Source organism: Cebus imitator, unplaced genomic scaffold (assembly GCF_001604975.1).
Source record: "Cebus imitator isolate Cc_AM_T3 unplaced genomic scaffold, Cebus_imitator-1.0 Scaffold15, whole genome shotgun sequence".
NCBI classification, from domain to species: domain Eukaryota; kingdom Metazoa; phylum Chordata; class Mammalia; order Primates; family Cebidae; genus Cebus; species Cebus imitator.
In genome coordinates, this window is record NW_016107330.1 from 2,944,932 (window position 1) to 2,959,400 (window position 14,469).

At 51.6% G+C, this 14,469-nt stretch overlaps 1 protein-coding gene and 1 long non-coding RNA gene across 2 annotated transcripts in view; one reads left to right on the plus strand and one right to left on the minus strand.

Moving 5' to 3' along the window:
- DRAXIN (dorsal inhibitory axon guidance protein) overlaps nt 1-8,153 on the plus strand; it is a 31,661-nt gene extending 23,508 nt beyond the window's left edge. Inside the window, exons 4-7 of the mRNA XM_017504257.2 lie at nt 325-436; nt 865-954; nt 3,041-3,130; nt 7,276-8,153. Coding sequence (XP_017359746.1) covers nt 325-436; nt 865-954; nt 3,041-3,130; nt 7,276-7,388 — 405 coding nt within the window. The 3' untranslated portion in view covers nt 7,389-8,153. The remainder of the gene's footprint in view (nt 1-324; nt 437-864; nt 955-3,040; nt 3,131-7,275) is intronic.
- Nucleotides 8,154-13,357: 5,204 nt separating this feature from the next.
- LOC108286419 overlaps nt 13,358-14,469 on the minus strand; it is an 8,753-nt gene continuing 7,641 nt past the window's right edge. The window contains exon 2 of the long non-coding RNA XR_001817919.2: nt 13,358-13,571. This is a non-coding gene — a long non-coding RNA (uncharacterized LOC108286419). The remainder of the gene's footprint in view (nt 13,572-14,469) is intronic.

The following is a 14,469-nucleotide window of genomic DNA, read 5'->3' on the forward strand; positions in this document are numbered from 1 at the left end:
AAAAAAAAAAAAAAAAAATGCCTTCCCAGCCTGTGGGTGGCCTCTGCCCCTCCTTGGCGGGCCTGGAGGGTAATTCACCTGTGTGTGTCTGCATGAGCTCTCTTGAGTAATGGCTGCACAGGGAGGGAATGATCCTAGTGGCCATTGGAACAGGAGCCTCGGACAGCTGTCTTTATGACCTCGGGCTGAGACTCCAGGCTGCCCAGCAGAGGATGAGGTGGCCTCTGAGAAGTGTCTCCTTTGGCCTCTGGCCTTGGGACTCCACACTCCTGCTTCCATGGATTTGAAGGATCCAACATTCGCCTTCTCCACTGTCTCCGGCAGGCACAGCCCAGAACTGACGGGGAGGTGATGCCCACGCTGGACATGGCCTTGTTCGACTGGACCGACTATGAAGACTTAAAACCTGATGGCTGGCCCTCTGCAAAGAAGAAAGGTATGCCCACCTGCCCCATCACCTTCCATGCCTAGACGCCCGGCCCTCCGGCACCATCTGTTGAGGTGGGGGCCCCAGTGAGCCCTGTCTCATCTTCAGATGTCCAAAGCTGGGACTCGGGGAGAGGAGGAGCATAGAGTCCAATGTGGAAACTCCGCTTGGAATGTAGAATGCTGTCACGTGCTTATCACGTGCCACACGCCTCCTTGTTTCCACTCACGTTACCCCGGGGGAAAATACCTGTTAGGTCTACAGTACTGTGGATCCCATTTTAGAGGAGAGAAAACTGAGGCAGAGAGAGAGGGGTGTAGTGCCTTGTCCAAACCACACAGTAGGGCAGTGGTATGGGCACTCCAACACCTGAGTCCCTGTGCTCAACCCCTCTCTGTTGGGCCCCAGTTTCTGATGACAGACCTTCTTGTCCCCAGAGAAACACCGGGGTAAGCTCTCCAGTGACAGTAACGAAACATCACCAGCCGAAGGGGAACCGTGCGACCATCACCAAGACTGCCTGCCAGGTACCAGCCAGCACCCACATTCAAGGCACCAGCCTGGGTGCTGGGAGGAAACCTGGGTGGGAGTGGGGGTTCCCAGAACCTGAGGATCCTTGACCCTTCATGGATGATAAATAATAACAACAGCTGCCACTTTCCTGAGAGTTACCATCAGACATTAATTCATTTAATACATTACTCACAGCCAGGCGCAGTGGCTCATGCCTGTAATCTCAGCACTTTGGGAGGCCGAGGTGGGTGGATCACCTGAGGTCAGGTGTTCGAGACCAGCCCGGCCAACATGGCGAAACCCTATCTCTACTAAAAATACAAAAAATTAGCTGGGCATGGTGGCTCACGCCTGTAACCCCAGCTACTTCGGAGGCTGAGACAGGAGATTCAATCACTTGAACCTGGGAGGCGGAGGTTGCAGTGGGCTGGGATCACACCACTGCACTCCAGCCTGGGCAACAAGAGTGAAACTCAGTCTCAAAAACATAAAAAACAATACATTACTCACAACAACCCAGTTTTCAAGCCAGGTGATTGAGCCCCAGAGGGGCAGTCTTGCCCAGGGTCCCACAGTTAAGAAGTGGCTCCAACTGGGTCAGCCTGGCTGGAAAGCCTGTCCACCACAGCCCCACACTGCCTTGAATCGGATGGTCCTCTTGCCCTCTTCCTCCTGACACCAGGCAGAGCTTAATGCTGTCCTTGTCCCCTCACTGCTCTGCCGGGCGTTCTGGGGATGCTTTTGGTGGCATCCTCACTGTTCAGCAGCTGTCCCCATGGAGACAGTCTAAAAACAAGAAGCCGGATATTGGAACTAATGCCCTAAACCCCTGGCCCTTGAGGGTCTGTCAGGCCCTCCAGGAAGCAGATACTGAAGTAAGTCAGAAGTGTGAGGCTGGGCGTAGTGGCTCATGCCTATAATCCCAGCACTATGGGAGGCCGAGGCGGGAGGATCACGTGAGCGCAGGAGTTCAAGACCAGCCTGGCCAACATGGGAAGACTCCGTCTCTACAAATAATAATAATTTTTAAAATTAGCTGGGCTTGCTGGTGTGCACCTGATGTTCCAGCTACTTGGGAGGCTAAGGCAGGAGGATCACTTGAGCCTGCGCGGTCAAGTCTACAGCGAGATGTGATCGCCTCACTGCCCTCCAGCTTGGGTGATGGAGCAAGACCCTGTCTCAACAAAACACAACAAAAAGTGCCGCAGATTTATTTTGGGGTGGGCTGGGGGTGGGAAACGCTTTCGAATGAGGAAAGTGGGAGGAGGCCGGTTTGGACAGAGGAAGCTCCAGACATCATGCAAGGTCTTGGGGGTGTGATGGGCGCTCCGGTGCAGAGGTGGCCTGTTAGATAAGGCCCATCCTGAGCAGAAATGGCCGGGGCCCCAGAACCCCCGTGCCAGTCATTGGCAGGGGCTGTGGGGAACAGCCTGCCATGGGCCAAGGTGGCCCTGAAGCTGCTCCCAGCTGGAGGCCACCAGCAAGCGCTTTCCCCGGGAGAGATCCGAGTGGCACACCTCCATGGCACCACGACTGTTAGATAGGTGACCAGAATATTCCACAAAATAGCAACCAAACCAGCAGTTAGCATCGTAGAAGGCAGACCACCAGCTCCCTGACAGGCTGCTTCATTCCCAAACTATTGTTTTCACTCTGGGCTCAAAGAAAAGGCCCGCGTTTGGGCAGACTGGTCAGTCGCCTGGGAGCTGGCTCCATGGCAGGTGCCCAGGGCTTCAGTTTCCCCATCTGTCAAAAGAGGACATTGGTGTCGGGGATCCTGAGGCCCCTCCCAGCTCTGAGCTGACTCCACACCTGGCAGCCCCCAAATGTTCAATCCGCTCTGTCACACCACCTTCGCGCTTCCCACAATCAATCAGTTGCCTATCTGAGGCAGCTGGGGTCTCTGCCGCCAACGCTTGGGGGCCTCGGCCATGACATCCGTCTGCGGTTTCACCCAGGAGCCTTGCACACCAGATGGCCCACCCCGCCAGGCACAGCCTGCCACAGAGATGATGGATCTCTTGTCCAGTGGGAACGAGTGCAGGGCTTCGGGGAGGGGCGGCTCGGCTCGGCTGACTGCGTGTGTCTCTGTGTTGGCAGGGACTTGCTGCGACCTGCGGGAGCATCTCTGCACACCCCACAACCGAGGCCTCAACAACAAATGCTTCGACGACTGCATGTGTGTGGAAGGTGGGTCCAGACTCCTTTGCAGGGGGCTCCGCAGGCTCTGAGAACCACAAAGCCTCCCTTTCTCGAAGCTGGCTCTGCACTGAGTGGGGGACAAGCTTTCCCAGCAGAGGGTGGATCGAGGGCCTGCGGGGGGGGGAGTAGGTGGGAGAATCCCTCGGGAGCCGAAGACGTGAGCAAGAACAGCTTTATCCGTGCCTTCCCAATCTGTGAACTCATTTAGTCCCAATTCTTGGCATTGTTTCTGAGATTTGCTTTTCTCAACTTTTGAAATACAAGCTGTCGTGATCTCCCACTATCTAGAGCGGGGAGGAGGGAGGAGACAGGAGCACATCTCTTTAAATTAGATCCAGCTTCAGAAGGCCGCCGCTTTCACACCCAAATTCTATCCCAGGGGAGACATTCCAAGTGTGATAACGGGGTGGGGGTGGGTTTCCCAGCATGTCGCTGGGAAGGATGCATTTGGCCAGCTGCCTCTTTAACTCTTCCATGCCCCCACCTCGCCTAGGTGCGCTGGCTCTGTGCTGAGCACTTTTCTACTGAAATCCCCATGGCCACCCCTAGAAAGGGGCTGTGGTGATCCCCACTACACAAATAAGCAAACTGGGGCACAGAAAGCTTCATGATGCCCAAACTGACACAGCCAGGAAAGTGGGGGGAATAGTTTCAGGTTTTTTTTGTTTGTTTGGTTGGTTGAGACAGGGTTTTACTCTGACACCCAGGCTGGAGTGCAGTGGTGCAGTTTTGGCTCTGCAACCTCTGCCTCCCAGGCTTAGGTGGTCTTCCCATCTCAGCCCCTCAGGTAGCTCGAACTACAGGCCCACGCCACCAGGCCAGCTAATTTTCATATTTTTGGTCGAGGCGGGGTTTCGCCATGTTGCCCAGGCTGGTCTCAAACTCCTGACTTCAAGCGATCCACCCGCCTTGGCCTCCCAGAGTTCTGGGATTACGGGCATGAGCCACCACACCTGGCCAGTATAAATTTTGTATTCTGCAAAGTTTCAAATATATATTGAAGTAGTCAGAATAGTTTAATGAACGCCCATTGCTCATCACTCTGCTTCGGTAGATACTAACTGGTGGTCAGTCTGTGTCACCTCTTACCTACTTTCCTTATTCTGACATGATTTGTCTTGAACTCCCAACCTCAGGTGATCCGCCCGCCTTGGCCTCCAAAGTGCTTGGATTACAGGCGTGAGCCACCGCGCCCGGCTATTCTGACATGATTTGTAAGCAATTCCTGAGAGCTTACAGTTACTTCACCTATGAATATTTTATTGTGCATATCTGAAAGACAAATATTCTTGACTGGGCATGGTGGCTCACGCCTGTAATCCCAGCACTTTCGGAGGCCGAGGTGGGCGAATCACGACGTTGGGAGTTCAAGACCAGCCTGGCCAACATGGTGAAACCCCCATCTCTACTAAAAATGCAAAAAAAAAAAAAAATTAGCCAGATGTGGTGGCACTCACCTGTAGTCCCAGCTGCTCCAGAGGCAGATGCAGGAGAATCGCTTGAACCCAGGAAGCGGAGGTTGTGGTGAGCCAAGATAGCACCACTGCACTCTAGCCGGGGCAACAGAGCAAGATTCTGTTTAAAAAAAAAAAAAAAGATAATAATATGCAAATGAGTCCTGCAGTTGTTTTAGAAAGTATAGACAGAAGTGGGCACTGGAGGCCAGACTGGTTGGTTCATGCCTATAATTCCAGCACTTTGGGAGGCCGAGGTGGGTGGATCACCTGCGGTTGGGAGTTGGAGATCAACCTGACCAACATGGAGAAACCCCATCTCTACTAAAAATACAAAAACAAAGAAAAAAATTAGCTGAGCATGGTGGCGCACACCTGTGGTACCAGCTACTTGGGAGGCTGAGGCAGGGAGGATCACTTGAGCCCAGGAGGCAGAAGTTGCAGTGAGCTGAGATCTTGCCACTCACTCCAGTCCCGGCGACAGAGCAAGACCTTCTCCGAAGAAAAGAAAAAAGAAATGGAGGCCAGGCGCAGTGGCTCACAGCTGTAATCCCAGCACCTTGGGAGGTTGTGGCAGACAGATCATTTGAGGCCAGGATTTCATGACCAGCCTCCCCAACATGGTGAAACCCCATCTCTACGAAAAAAGTACAAAATTAGCTGGGTGTGGTTGCTGTATGCCTGTAATCTCATCTTCTTGGGAAGCTGAGGCAGGAGAATCACTTGAACCCAGGAGGCAGAGGTTACAGTGACCCAGGATGGCGCCACTGCACTCCAGCCTGGGTGACAAGAGTGAAACTCCGTCTCAAAAAATAAAAATTAAAAAAAAAAGCAGTGGAGAGCCATGGAGGTTTTGCAGGGAAGGGCAGAATTTAAGCCACTTTAAAAAGTTACTAAACTTTTTCCTTTTCAATTTTCCAAAATTATAGACTTTTTAATTGAATTTATATGTGTATTTTATTTTAAAATTTTTTTGAGGCAGCGTCACACTGTGTTGCCCAGGCTGAAGTACAGTGGCACAATCAAGGCTCACTGAAGCCTGGAACTCCTGGACTCAAGGGATTCGCTGACGTTAGCCTCTTCTGTAATTGGGACTACAGGTGTGTGCCACAATGCTTGGCTAATTTTTACATTTTTTGTAGAGATATGGGGTCTACCCTATGTTGCTTAGGCTGGTCTGGAACTCCTGGGCTCAAGCGATCCTTCCACTGCAGTCTCTCAAAATGCTGGGATTCCTGGTGTGAGCCACCACACCCTGTGGACTTTATTTTTTGAGCAGTTTTCTAGAAAAATTGCACAGACTGTGGCGTTCTCATATACCTTCTTTGCCCTGCATGTAGTTTCCCCTATTAATAACATCTTGCAGCTGGACGCAGTGGCTCATGCCTGTAACCCCAGCACTTTGGGAGGCTGAGGCGGGTGGATCACCTCAGGTCAGGAGTTCAAGACCATCCTGGCCAACGTGGTGAAACCCCATCTCTACTAAAAATACAAAAAATTAGTCAGGCGTGGTGGTAGGTGCCTGTAATCCCAGCTACTTGGAAGGCTGAGGCAGGAGAATTGCTTGAACCCAGGAGGTGGAGGTTGCAGTGAGCTGAGATTGCACCATTGCACTCCAGCCTGGGCGACAGAGTAAGACTCCGTCTCAAAAACAAAGAAAAATCTTGCCGTCCTGTGGTACATTTGTTTTGCTTTGTTTTTGAGACAAAGTCTTGCACTGTTGCCCAGGCTGGAGTGCAGTGCTGCCATCTCAGCTCACTGCAATCTCCACCTCCCAGGTTCAAGTGATTCTCCTGCCTCAGCCTCCCGAGTAGCTGGGATTACAGGCGCCCACCACCACGCCTGGCTAGTTTTGTACTTTTTTAGTAGAGACAGGGTTTCACCATGTTGGCCAGGCTGGTCTCAACTCCTGACCTCAAGTGATCTGCCCATCTCCACCTTCCAAAGTGCTGGGATTACAGGCATGAGCCACCGCGCCTAGCCTCCTGCGGTACATCTGTTGCTTGACGAACCAATAGTGATAGATTACTGTTACTAACCGAAGTCATCGTGTACATTAGGGTTCACTGTGTGTGCATTCTATGGGTTTTGACAAATGCATGCCATGTCCCATCATTACATGTGACACAGAATATTTTCACTGCCCTGAATCCTCCCATGCTCCTTCCATGTTCATTTCTCCCCTCTCCCAGAGGAATGAGTCTTTTAAGCTCAATGGGGCTGCCATGAGGAGACTGGGTGGGTTGCAGGACAGAATAAAAGAGCCAGGAGAGGCTGGGCGTGGTGGCTCACGCCTGTAATCCCAGCACTTTGGGAGGCCGAGGTGGGAGGATCACAAGGTCAGGAGTTCAAGATCAGCCTGGCCAACATGGTGAAACCCCATCTCTACTAAAAATACAAAAAAAAATTAGCCTAGCATGGTGGCACATGCCTGTAAATCCCAGCTACTCAGGAGGCTGAGGCAGGAGAATTGCTTGAACCCAGGAGGTAGAGGTTGCAGTGAGCTGAAATCTTGCCACTGCACTCCAGTCTGGGTGACAGAGTGAGACTTCTTCTCGAAAGGAAAAAAAAAAAAAGAAGAAGGCGGGAGAGAGCTGGCAGGCCCAAGAACATGCAGGAGAAGGAATGGGAGGACTCCAGCCCTCTGCGCCTCTGACCTCCTTGCCTCCCTTCTCCCAGGGCTGCGCTGCTATGCCAAATTCCACCGGAACCGCAGAGTTACACGGAGGAAAGGGCGCTGCGTGGAGCCCGAGACGGCCAACGGCGACCGGGGATCCTTCATCAACGTCTAGCACCCCGCGGGACTGGGGACTGAGCCCCGGAAGTTTGCACAAGCTGGGCGATTTGTTTGTAACTAGCAGTGGGAGATCAAGTGGGGGAACGGATGGCTAAGGCTGCAGACTCAGGCCTAGGACACTCAGCCCCAGGAGGGGAGCCGCCCCGCGAACGACCTGGATGGGTGCCCAGCAGCCGGCCCGCGGCACCTGCACACCCACAGTCTGGATTCACGCAGCCTCCATCCCGCGTGTCCTGTTCTCCTTGATGGTAATGCCGAGAGTGCCCTCTACTGTCCGACTCCAGCACTGCAACAGCTTCAGGTTCAAAACCAAGGGGGGTTTTTGAGCGTGGAAAAGAAATTTAAACTTCCCGAAAGTAGGTCCACCGGCAGGAGATGAATACGGAACACCTCCTATGTACTGTGTAATCTCCAAGGCCCTTAGCACAGTGCTAAGCCCTGGATTACTTTATCTCATTGAAGTATCACAACGACCTTTTCAAGTAGGTATTATCACCATGCCACAGGTGAGGACACTGAGGCCCGCTGGAGTTGTTTGACTTGACTTGTCCAGGGTCCCAGGTCAATGCTTCTCAAACCTGAACATGCTAAGAGTAACCTGGCAGTCCAGTTAAAAATGTATATCTGGCTGGGCATGGTGGCTCACCCCGTAATCCCAGCACTGTGGGAAGTGACGCGGGTAGATCACCTGAGGTCAGGAGTTCCAGACCAGCCTGGCCAACATGGTAAAACCCCATCTCTACTAAAAATACAAAAATTAGCCAGGCATGGTGACATACGCCTTTAATTCCAGCTACATGGAGGCTGAGGCACCAGAATCGCTTGAACCTGGGAGGTGGAGATTGCAGTGAGCAGAGATGGCACCACTGTACTCCAGCTTGGGGGACAAGAGTGAAACTCTGTCTCAAAAAAAAAAAAAGACACATCCAACTCAGTGGGCTCTGTGCTCTAACAAGCTCCCAAGTCATGCGATGCTGCTGGTCCAGGGATCTCACTGAGAGGTCCCAGGAACCTGGGACCAGGAACATGGCAGAGCAAGGAACTGAAACTGGGTCAAGGCTGTCCAGCTCCAAGGCCCATGTTCTTCCCTCTCCACAACCAAGAATTTCTTCCAGATCCACCAAGCCTTTTGGCAAGAGAGGGTTGCACCCTGGTAGGCCCTTCTTCTGTAGCTGGAATAACTTGACAGTTCTCTGCCTTCCCTGGACAAAGGTGTATCATGTTTAAAAACAAAACAAACTGGACCTTAAGCACGTACTTGCTTGCAGGAATAAGTTGGGGAGATTGATCCCTGTGGTCCGATAGCTGACATCCTGGGATATGAAGTGTTTGGGGAAAAGAATCGTGTTGGACTCTATAACCCTATGGTCCTGCTCATCCAGTCCTGGGATGGGCATGTTACAGTTTTCTGGAGAGCTTCCACCCCAGAGGTTCTGATGTAAGCATGGACTCGAAAAAACCCACACATATTGCCCATGTTTTCCCACTTTGCATACAGTGTAGTGATTTCCAGGACCACAAAACCATCCCTGGACCCCACCCCATATTTTTGGAGCAGAGCCCACTGGGAAGTTGAGGCTCCCTGAAAATGAGGTGCTATCTGAAGCTAACTGTCCCTAACAGGCCAGACCCACAATGCCCACCCAGAACATCTGTCCCAGCAGATCTGGCTTCAGGTCACTTCAGGAGAACGATTTAACCCTCCTCCCCCACACTTGGCATCTCACTTCTGGCCAGTTCTCTGTTCCAGGGCAAATCAGGTTGCAAATGACAAAAGCCTTTCCTGGCCAAATTCCTCACTGGCCTGGATCACGCCCAAAAGATGCCAGGGATGTTTACTGCACTGGGAAAATCAGCCAGGGTTGGGGTCAGGCACCAAGGAAAGCAGGCAGATCTAGAAGAAATTAAATATGCTAGTTCTGACTCTGTCCAAGTTTGATGGGCATGGGAATCTTGCGAGGAGGAGCAGAGGCGGCAAGGGAACTGGGAGATCAAAGCAGGCTAGCTGAAAGGCAGATATAGCAGGGCGCAATGGCTCATGCTTGTAATCCCAGCACTTTGGGAGGCCCAGGTGGGCAGATCACTTGAGGTCAGGAGTTCGAGACCGGCCTGGCCAACATGGCAAAACCCTGTCTCTACCAAAAATACAAAAATTAATGCTGGGCACAAAGGCTCATGCCTGAAATCCCAGCACTTTGGGAGGCTAAGGTCGGCAGATCACTTGAGGTCAGGAGTTCAAGACCAGCCTGGCCAACATGGTAAAACCCCATCTCTGGGGTTGGCAGGTGCCTGTAATCTCAGCTACTCAGGAGGCTGAGGCCAAAGAATCACTTGATCCCAGGAGGCGGAGGTTGCGATGAGCTGAGATTGTGCCATTGCACTCCAGCCTGGGCGACAGAATGAGACTCTAAAAAAACAAAAAACTAAAAAATTTAAAAAGGGAGATCTGCCAGTTTCGTAGTCTCATTCTGTCGCCCAGGCTGGAGTGCAATGGCGTGACCTCGGCTCACTGCAACCTCCGCCTCCTGGGTTCAAGCGATTCTCCTGACTCAGCCTCCTGAGTAGCTGGGATTACAGGCACCTGCCACCATGCCCAGCTAATTTTTGTGTTTTTAGTAGAGATGGGGTTTCATAGTTTCGTACTTGAGACCAGACAACCCACATGCTGTGTGTGCCTGACATTAAGTGCCTGACTGGAGACTGTGCTGGCTCTGTGGGGCGAGAACCCAAGGGAGTACCTTGGGAAGAAAACCCAGCATTGCTATGGCTGGGGGACAGCTGTTAGATGGTCCTAGGACATCACCCATAGAGATGCATGTGCCTTGATTTTTTCATCTGTAACTGTCACTGCCGGCCAGGGCCGTTCCATGGTTGGAAATTCAAGGCCGATCTATTTGCCCTAGCTATCTCTATTTGGTATTTCCAAAGAGGGATGGGGTGGGTGGAATCCTCTCAACTCCAGAGTTGGGAATCCCAAAGCCCTCTCAAGTGTTTAACCAACCTCTCTGCCAGGAAGTTCTTTCTTAGGTCTATCGTAAATTTCTTTCGCTTGTACAGAAGCCAATATCCTCTAATCCAGGGTTGAGCAAACTTTTACTGTGAAGAGCCAAATAAATATTTTAGGCTTTGCAGGCCATCTGATCTTCACCACAGCTACGCAGCTCTGCCGTAGCCCGAAGCAGCGACAGACGGTGTGTAATGAATCCATGGCTATGCTCCAGGAAAACTCTTATGGACACACCTTTGAATTCCCTATAATTTCCACATGTCACAAAATATTATTCTCCTTTTATTCTTTTTTTTCAGAAGTGGAGTTTCACTCTGCTGCCCAGGCTAGAGTACAGTGCCTCTATCTCGGCTCACTGCAACCTCTGCCTCCCGGCTTCAAACAATTCTCCTGCCTCAGCCTCCTGAGTAGCTGGGATTACAGGTGTGTGCCACCACACACCTGGTTAATTTTTGTATTTTTAGTAGAGATGAGGTTTTACCATGTTGGCCAGGCTGATCTTGAACTCCTAACCTCAGTGATCCGCCTGCCTTGGCTCCCCAAAGTGCTGGGATTACAGGTGTGAGCCACCGTGCCCAGCCACAAAATATTAATATTTTGATTTTCTAAAACCGTTTAAAAGTGCCAAGACTACTCTTAGCTTGCCAACTACACAAAAACAGGCAGTGGGCAGATTTGGCCCGAGGGCCACAGTTTGCTAACCCCTGCTCAAGCCTGCTCGCTCTCAAACTTGGCTGCACGTGGCATGTGGGAACATTCAGAGGCCTGGGGCCCACCCACAAAGCTTCTGTTTTGTTTGGTCTGGCTTCATAGATTTTCCCCCAGGTAACTCCAGGTACAGCTGGGGCTGAGAACTGCTGCTCTCCCCTTCCATCTGTAGCAGTTCAGCTGTTGATAAATCTGTCAATTCCACCTCTCACCACCTTGGCAACCTTAGGAAAGTTTCTTAAGGTCTCTGTGCCTTGATTTTTTCATCTGTAAAATGGGAATAATAACTCTTCCTTCATAGGGGTGTTGTGAGTAGTGAATGCATAATTCTTCTTATTATTATTATTATTACTGAGACGGACTTTCACTCTTGTTGCCCACGCTGGGGTGCTATGGCATGATCTCGACTCACTGCGACCTCTGCCTCCCAGGTTCAAGCAATTCTCCTGCCTCAGCCTCCTGAGTAGCTGAGATTACAGACAAGCGTGCCACCACACCTGGTTAATTTTTGTATTTTTAGTAGAGACAGGGTTTCATCATGTTGGCCAGGCTGGCCTCGAACTCCTGACCTAAGGTGATCCACCTGCTTTAGCCTCCTAAAGTGCTGGGATTAGAGGCGTGAATGCAGAATTCTTATAAGTTGTTTAGAACAGTGCCTAGCACCTAATAAACCTCCAGTGTTAGCTAATTCATTATCCTAGGAGAACTTTAGGAGGTGTTCTGTTCTTTGACAATGACCCATCACATACCCTGAGGTCATTTCTAAGTCACCATTCAAGCTCCTTCTCCAAAGTCGGTTCCATAGAACACTGGGACCATGAGATGCTGCTTTAGAAAGCGGGGCGCGATTTCCATGGTCAAAGAGGTTTGGGAAACTGTTCTGGCCTTAGCCCTTGGCAGCATGTGCAGAGGGCTGGAGGAGTAACTGGCTTTGCAATAAAATAGGTGCAGGAAGCTAAAAAGACACTCTGGGCACGGTGGGGTGCTGAGCAGGAGGCCAAGTGGAAAGCAATGGCTGCTGGGCCCATGGCCTGAGCCCCCCTGCACTCCTCGGCCAGAGTCTCACCGACGATCCCAGGGATACCTGCTGTTTTCACGGGGCCACCTTTCCGTGGTTCGTCTGGAGACACCAAGAGTGGTTTCCGTCTTGCTGGGAATAGGCTGAGCGTGCAATGACATGAGGGCCAAGGCTTGAGGAACAATGACAGTTTCACAGCCCCCTGAGGAGTGACCAAGCCACAGAGTAAATCCTAAAGCCACAACCCCTCCTACCAGCAGGCTGCTGCAGGTGGGTCCTTATTTCAAGCCACATTTAACTCACCCAACGAAACCTAGCATGGAAGTGGAGGACACACGGCCCCTGCAGTGGGGTTCCCTTTGCAGCTGGAGAGACAGCATACATGAAACCTGCGAGGAGCATGTTTATAAAACAACAGAAGAGCCAGGAAAACAGTGCTGGGACAGACAGTGGAGAGGCCAGAGAAGCAAGCTATTGTGGGTCTTCACTGGGCGGTTTCATGGGGTTGGATTGCGCCCTGCCAGCTCCGTGATAATCTTCACTCACAGGCAATGTGTCTTTCCTGGGGATGAGGTCAGCAGGGAAGGGCAGTTTGTAGAACCAGGGGTTTCTATTTCAGGGAGTGTATTTTCTGAATTCTAAGTCAGAACAAGCAGTCTGATACATGATCCGTGGCCGGGTGGCTTCTGGGTGCAAGAAGCTTTCTAGACCCTAGACACTCAGATTACAGTCCCAGGCTGATAACAGCACCCAGGAGCCTGGTAGAAACTCAGAATCTTAGCCTGGGCAACATAGGGGGACCTTGTCTCTGCAAAAAATAAGATTAGCTGGGCATGGTGGTGCACATCTGCAGTCCAAGCTACTCTCCAGGCTGAGGTGGGAGGATTGCTTGAGCCCAGGAGGTCCAGGCTGCAGTGAGCCATGATCACGCCACTGCACTCAAGCTTGGGTGACAGAGCGAGACCCTGTCTCAAAAAAAAAAAAAAAAAAAAAAAAAAAAAAAACAAAAAGAAATGCAGAATCCAGCCATTTGGCTTTTCACAAGTTCTCCAGGTCATTCTTGGGCACGATGGAGTTTGAGAATCACACGTCTAGGATGTGAAGGGGCAAACAGAAATGTGGGGTGGTCAGGAGCATTTGGATAGTTTGGGGTATTTGCATTCCGGTGTGAGTTGGCAAATCTGAGACCTGGTTTGCCTAGCTAATTACCAGCAATGAGAAACTCCCAGGCTCTGAGGCCCAACGCTCCTGGGCTGCAACTGGTCTTTATTTTTGGTGGAAATGAAGTGAAGCACCTCAGCCTGGGACCCTCAGTGTAGGGTCTTCTGACTCTTAGGAAATTTCCTGGGGCGTTGTAGTTCCTCTTAAAGTTTGGGTGCAGCAGTGGGAGAGGGAAGTGCCACGCCTTTGTAGTCCCATGACGTCATGTTGCATGTGCTCTTGAGCTGTAAATAAAGAGAAGATTGTTAATAAGCCCACCCGGCGTTTCTCTGTTCCTTCAGGAGATGGTTTGTCCGTGGTGGTAGTGAGCTCTACAGGGGCATTTGGAGGGGGCTCTAGGCCTGCTGCTCCCCTCAGGACTTCTCAACACACTGGATTGAGCATTTGCCTGCCCCTGCCTGGTCCTCATTAAAATCCCTTAGCCAGACCTCTTGACTGTGAGTCCTAGATTTTTTTTTTTTTTTGAGATGAGTCTTGCTCGGTCACCCAGGCTGGAGTGTAGTGGCACAATCTCGGCTCACTGCAACCTCCGCCTCCCAGGCTCGAGCAATTCTTATGCCTCAGCCTCCGGAGTAGCTAGTACTACAATCATGTGCCACCACGCCCAGCTAATCTTTGTATTTTTAGTAGAGACGGGGTTTCACCACGTTGGCGAGACTGATCTCGAACTTCTGACCTCAGGTGATCTGCCAGCCTCGGCCTCTCAAAGTGCTGGGATTGCAGGCATGAGCCACTGCACCCAGCCAGAGTCCCAGATTTATATCTCCCTATCCATTTTAGGGTTGGGGCAGCTGAGGTCCCAAAGAGATTCTGAGATAGGTCTCAGCAGGCTGGTCCCCAGCAGCTTCCTTCCGGGCCAGGGTGGCTGAGTGCAGAGAAGAGCAGACATGGGACTCCAGCAAGATAAGAAAGGAGGGCCAGGCATGGTGGCTCACACCTGTAATCCCAGCACTTTGGGAGGCTGAGGTGTGCAGATCACCTGAGGTCAGGGGTTCAGGACCAACCTGACCAACATGGTGAAACCCCATCTCTACTAAAAATACAAAAATTAGAGGCCGGGCACGGTGGCTCAAGCCTGTAATCCCAGCACTTTGGGAGGCCGAGGCGGGTGGATCACGAGGT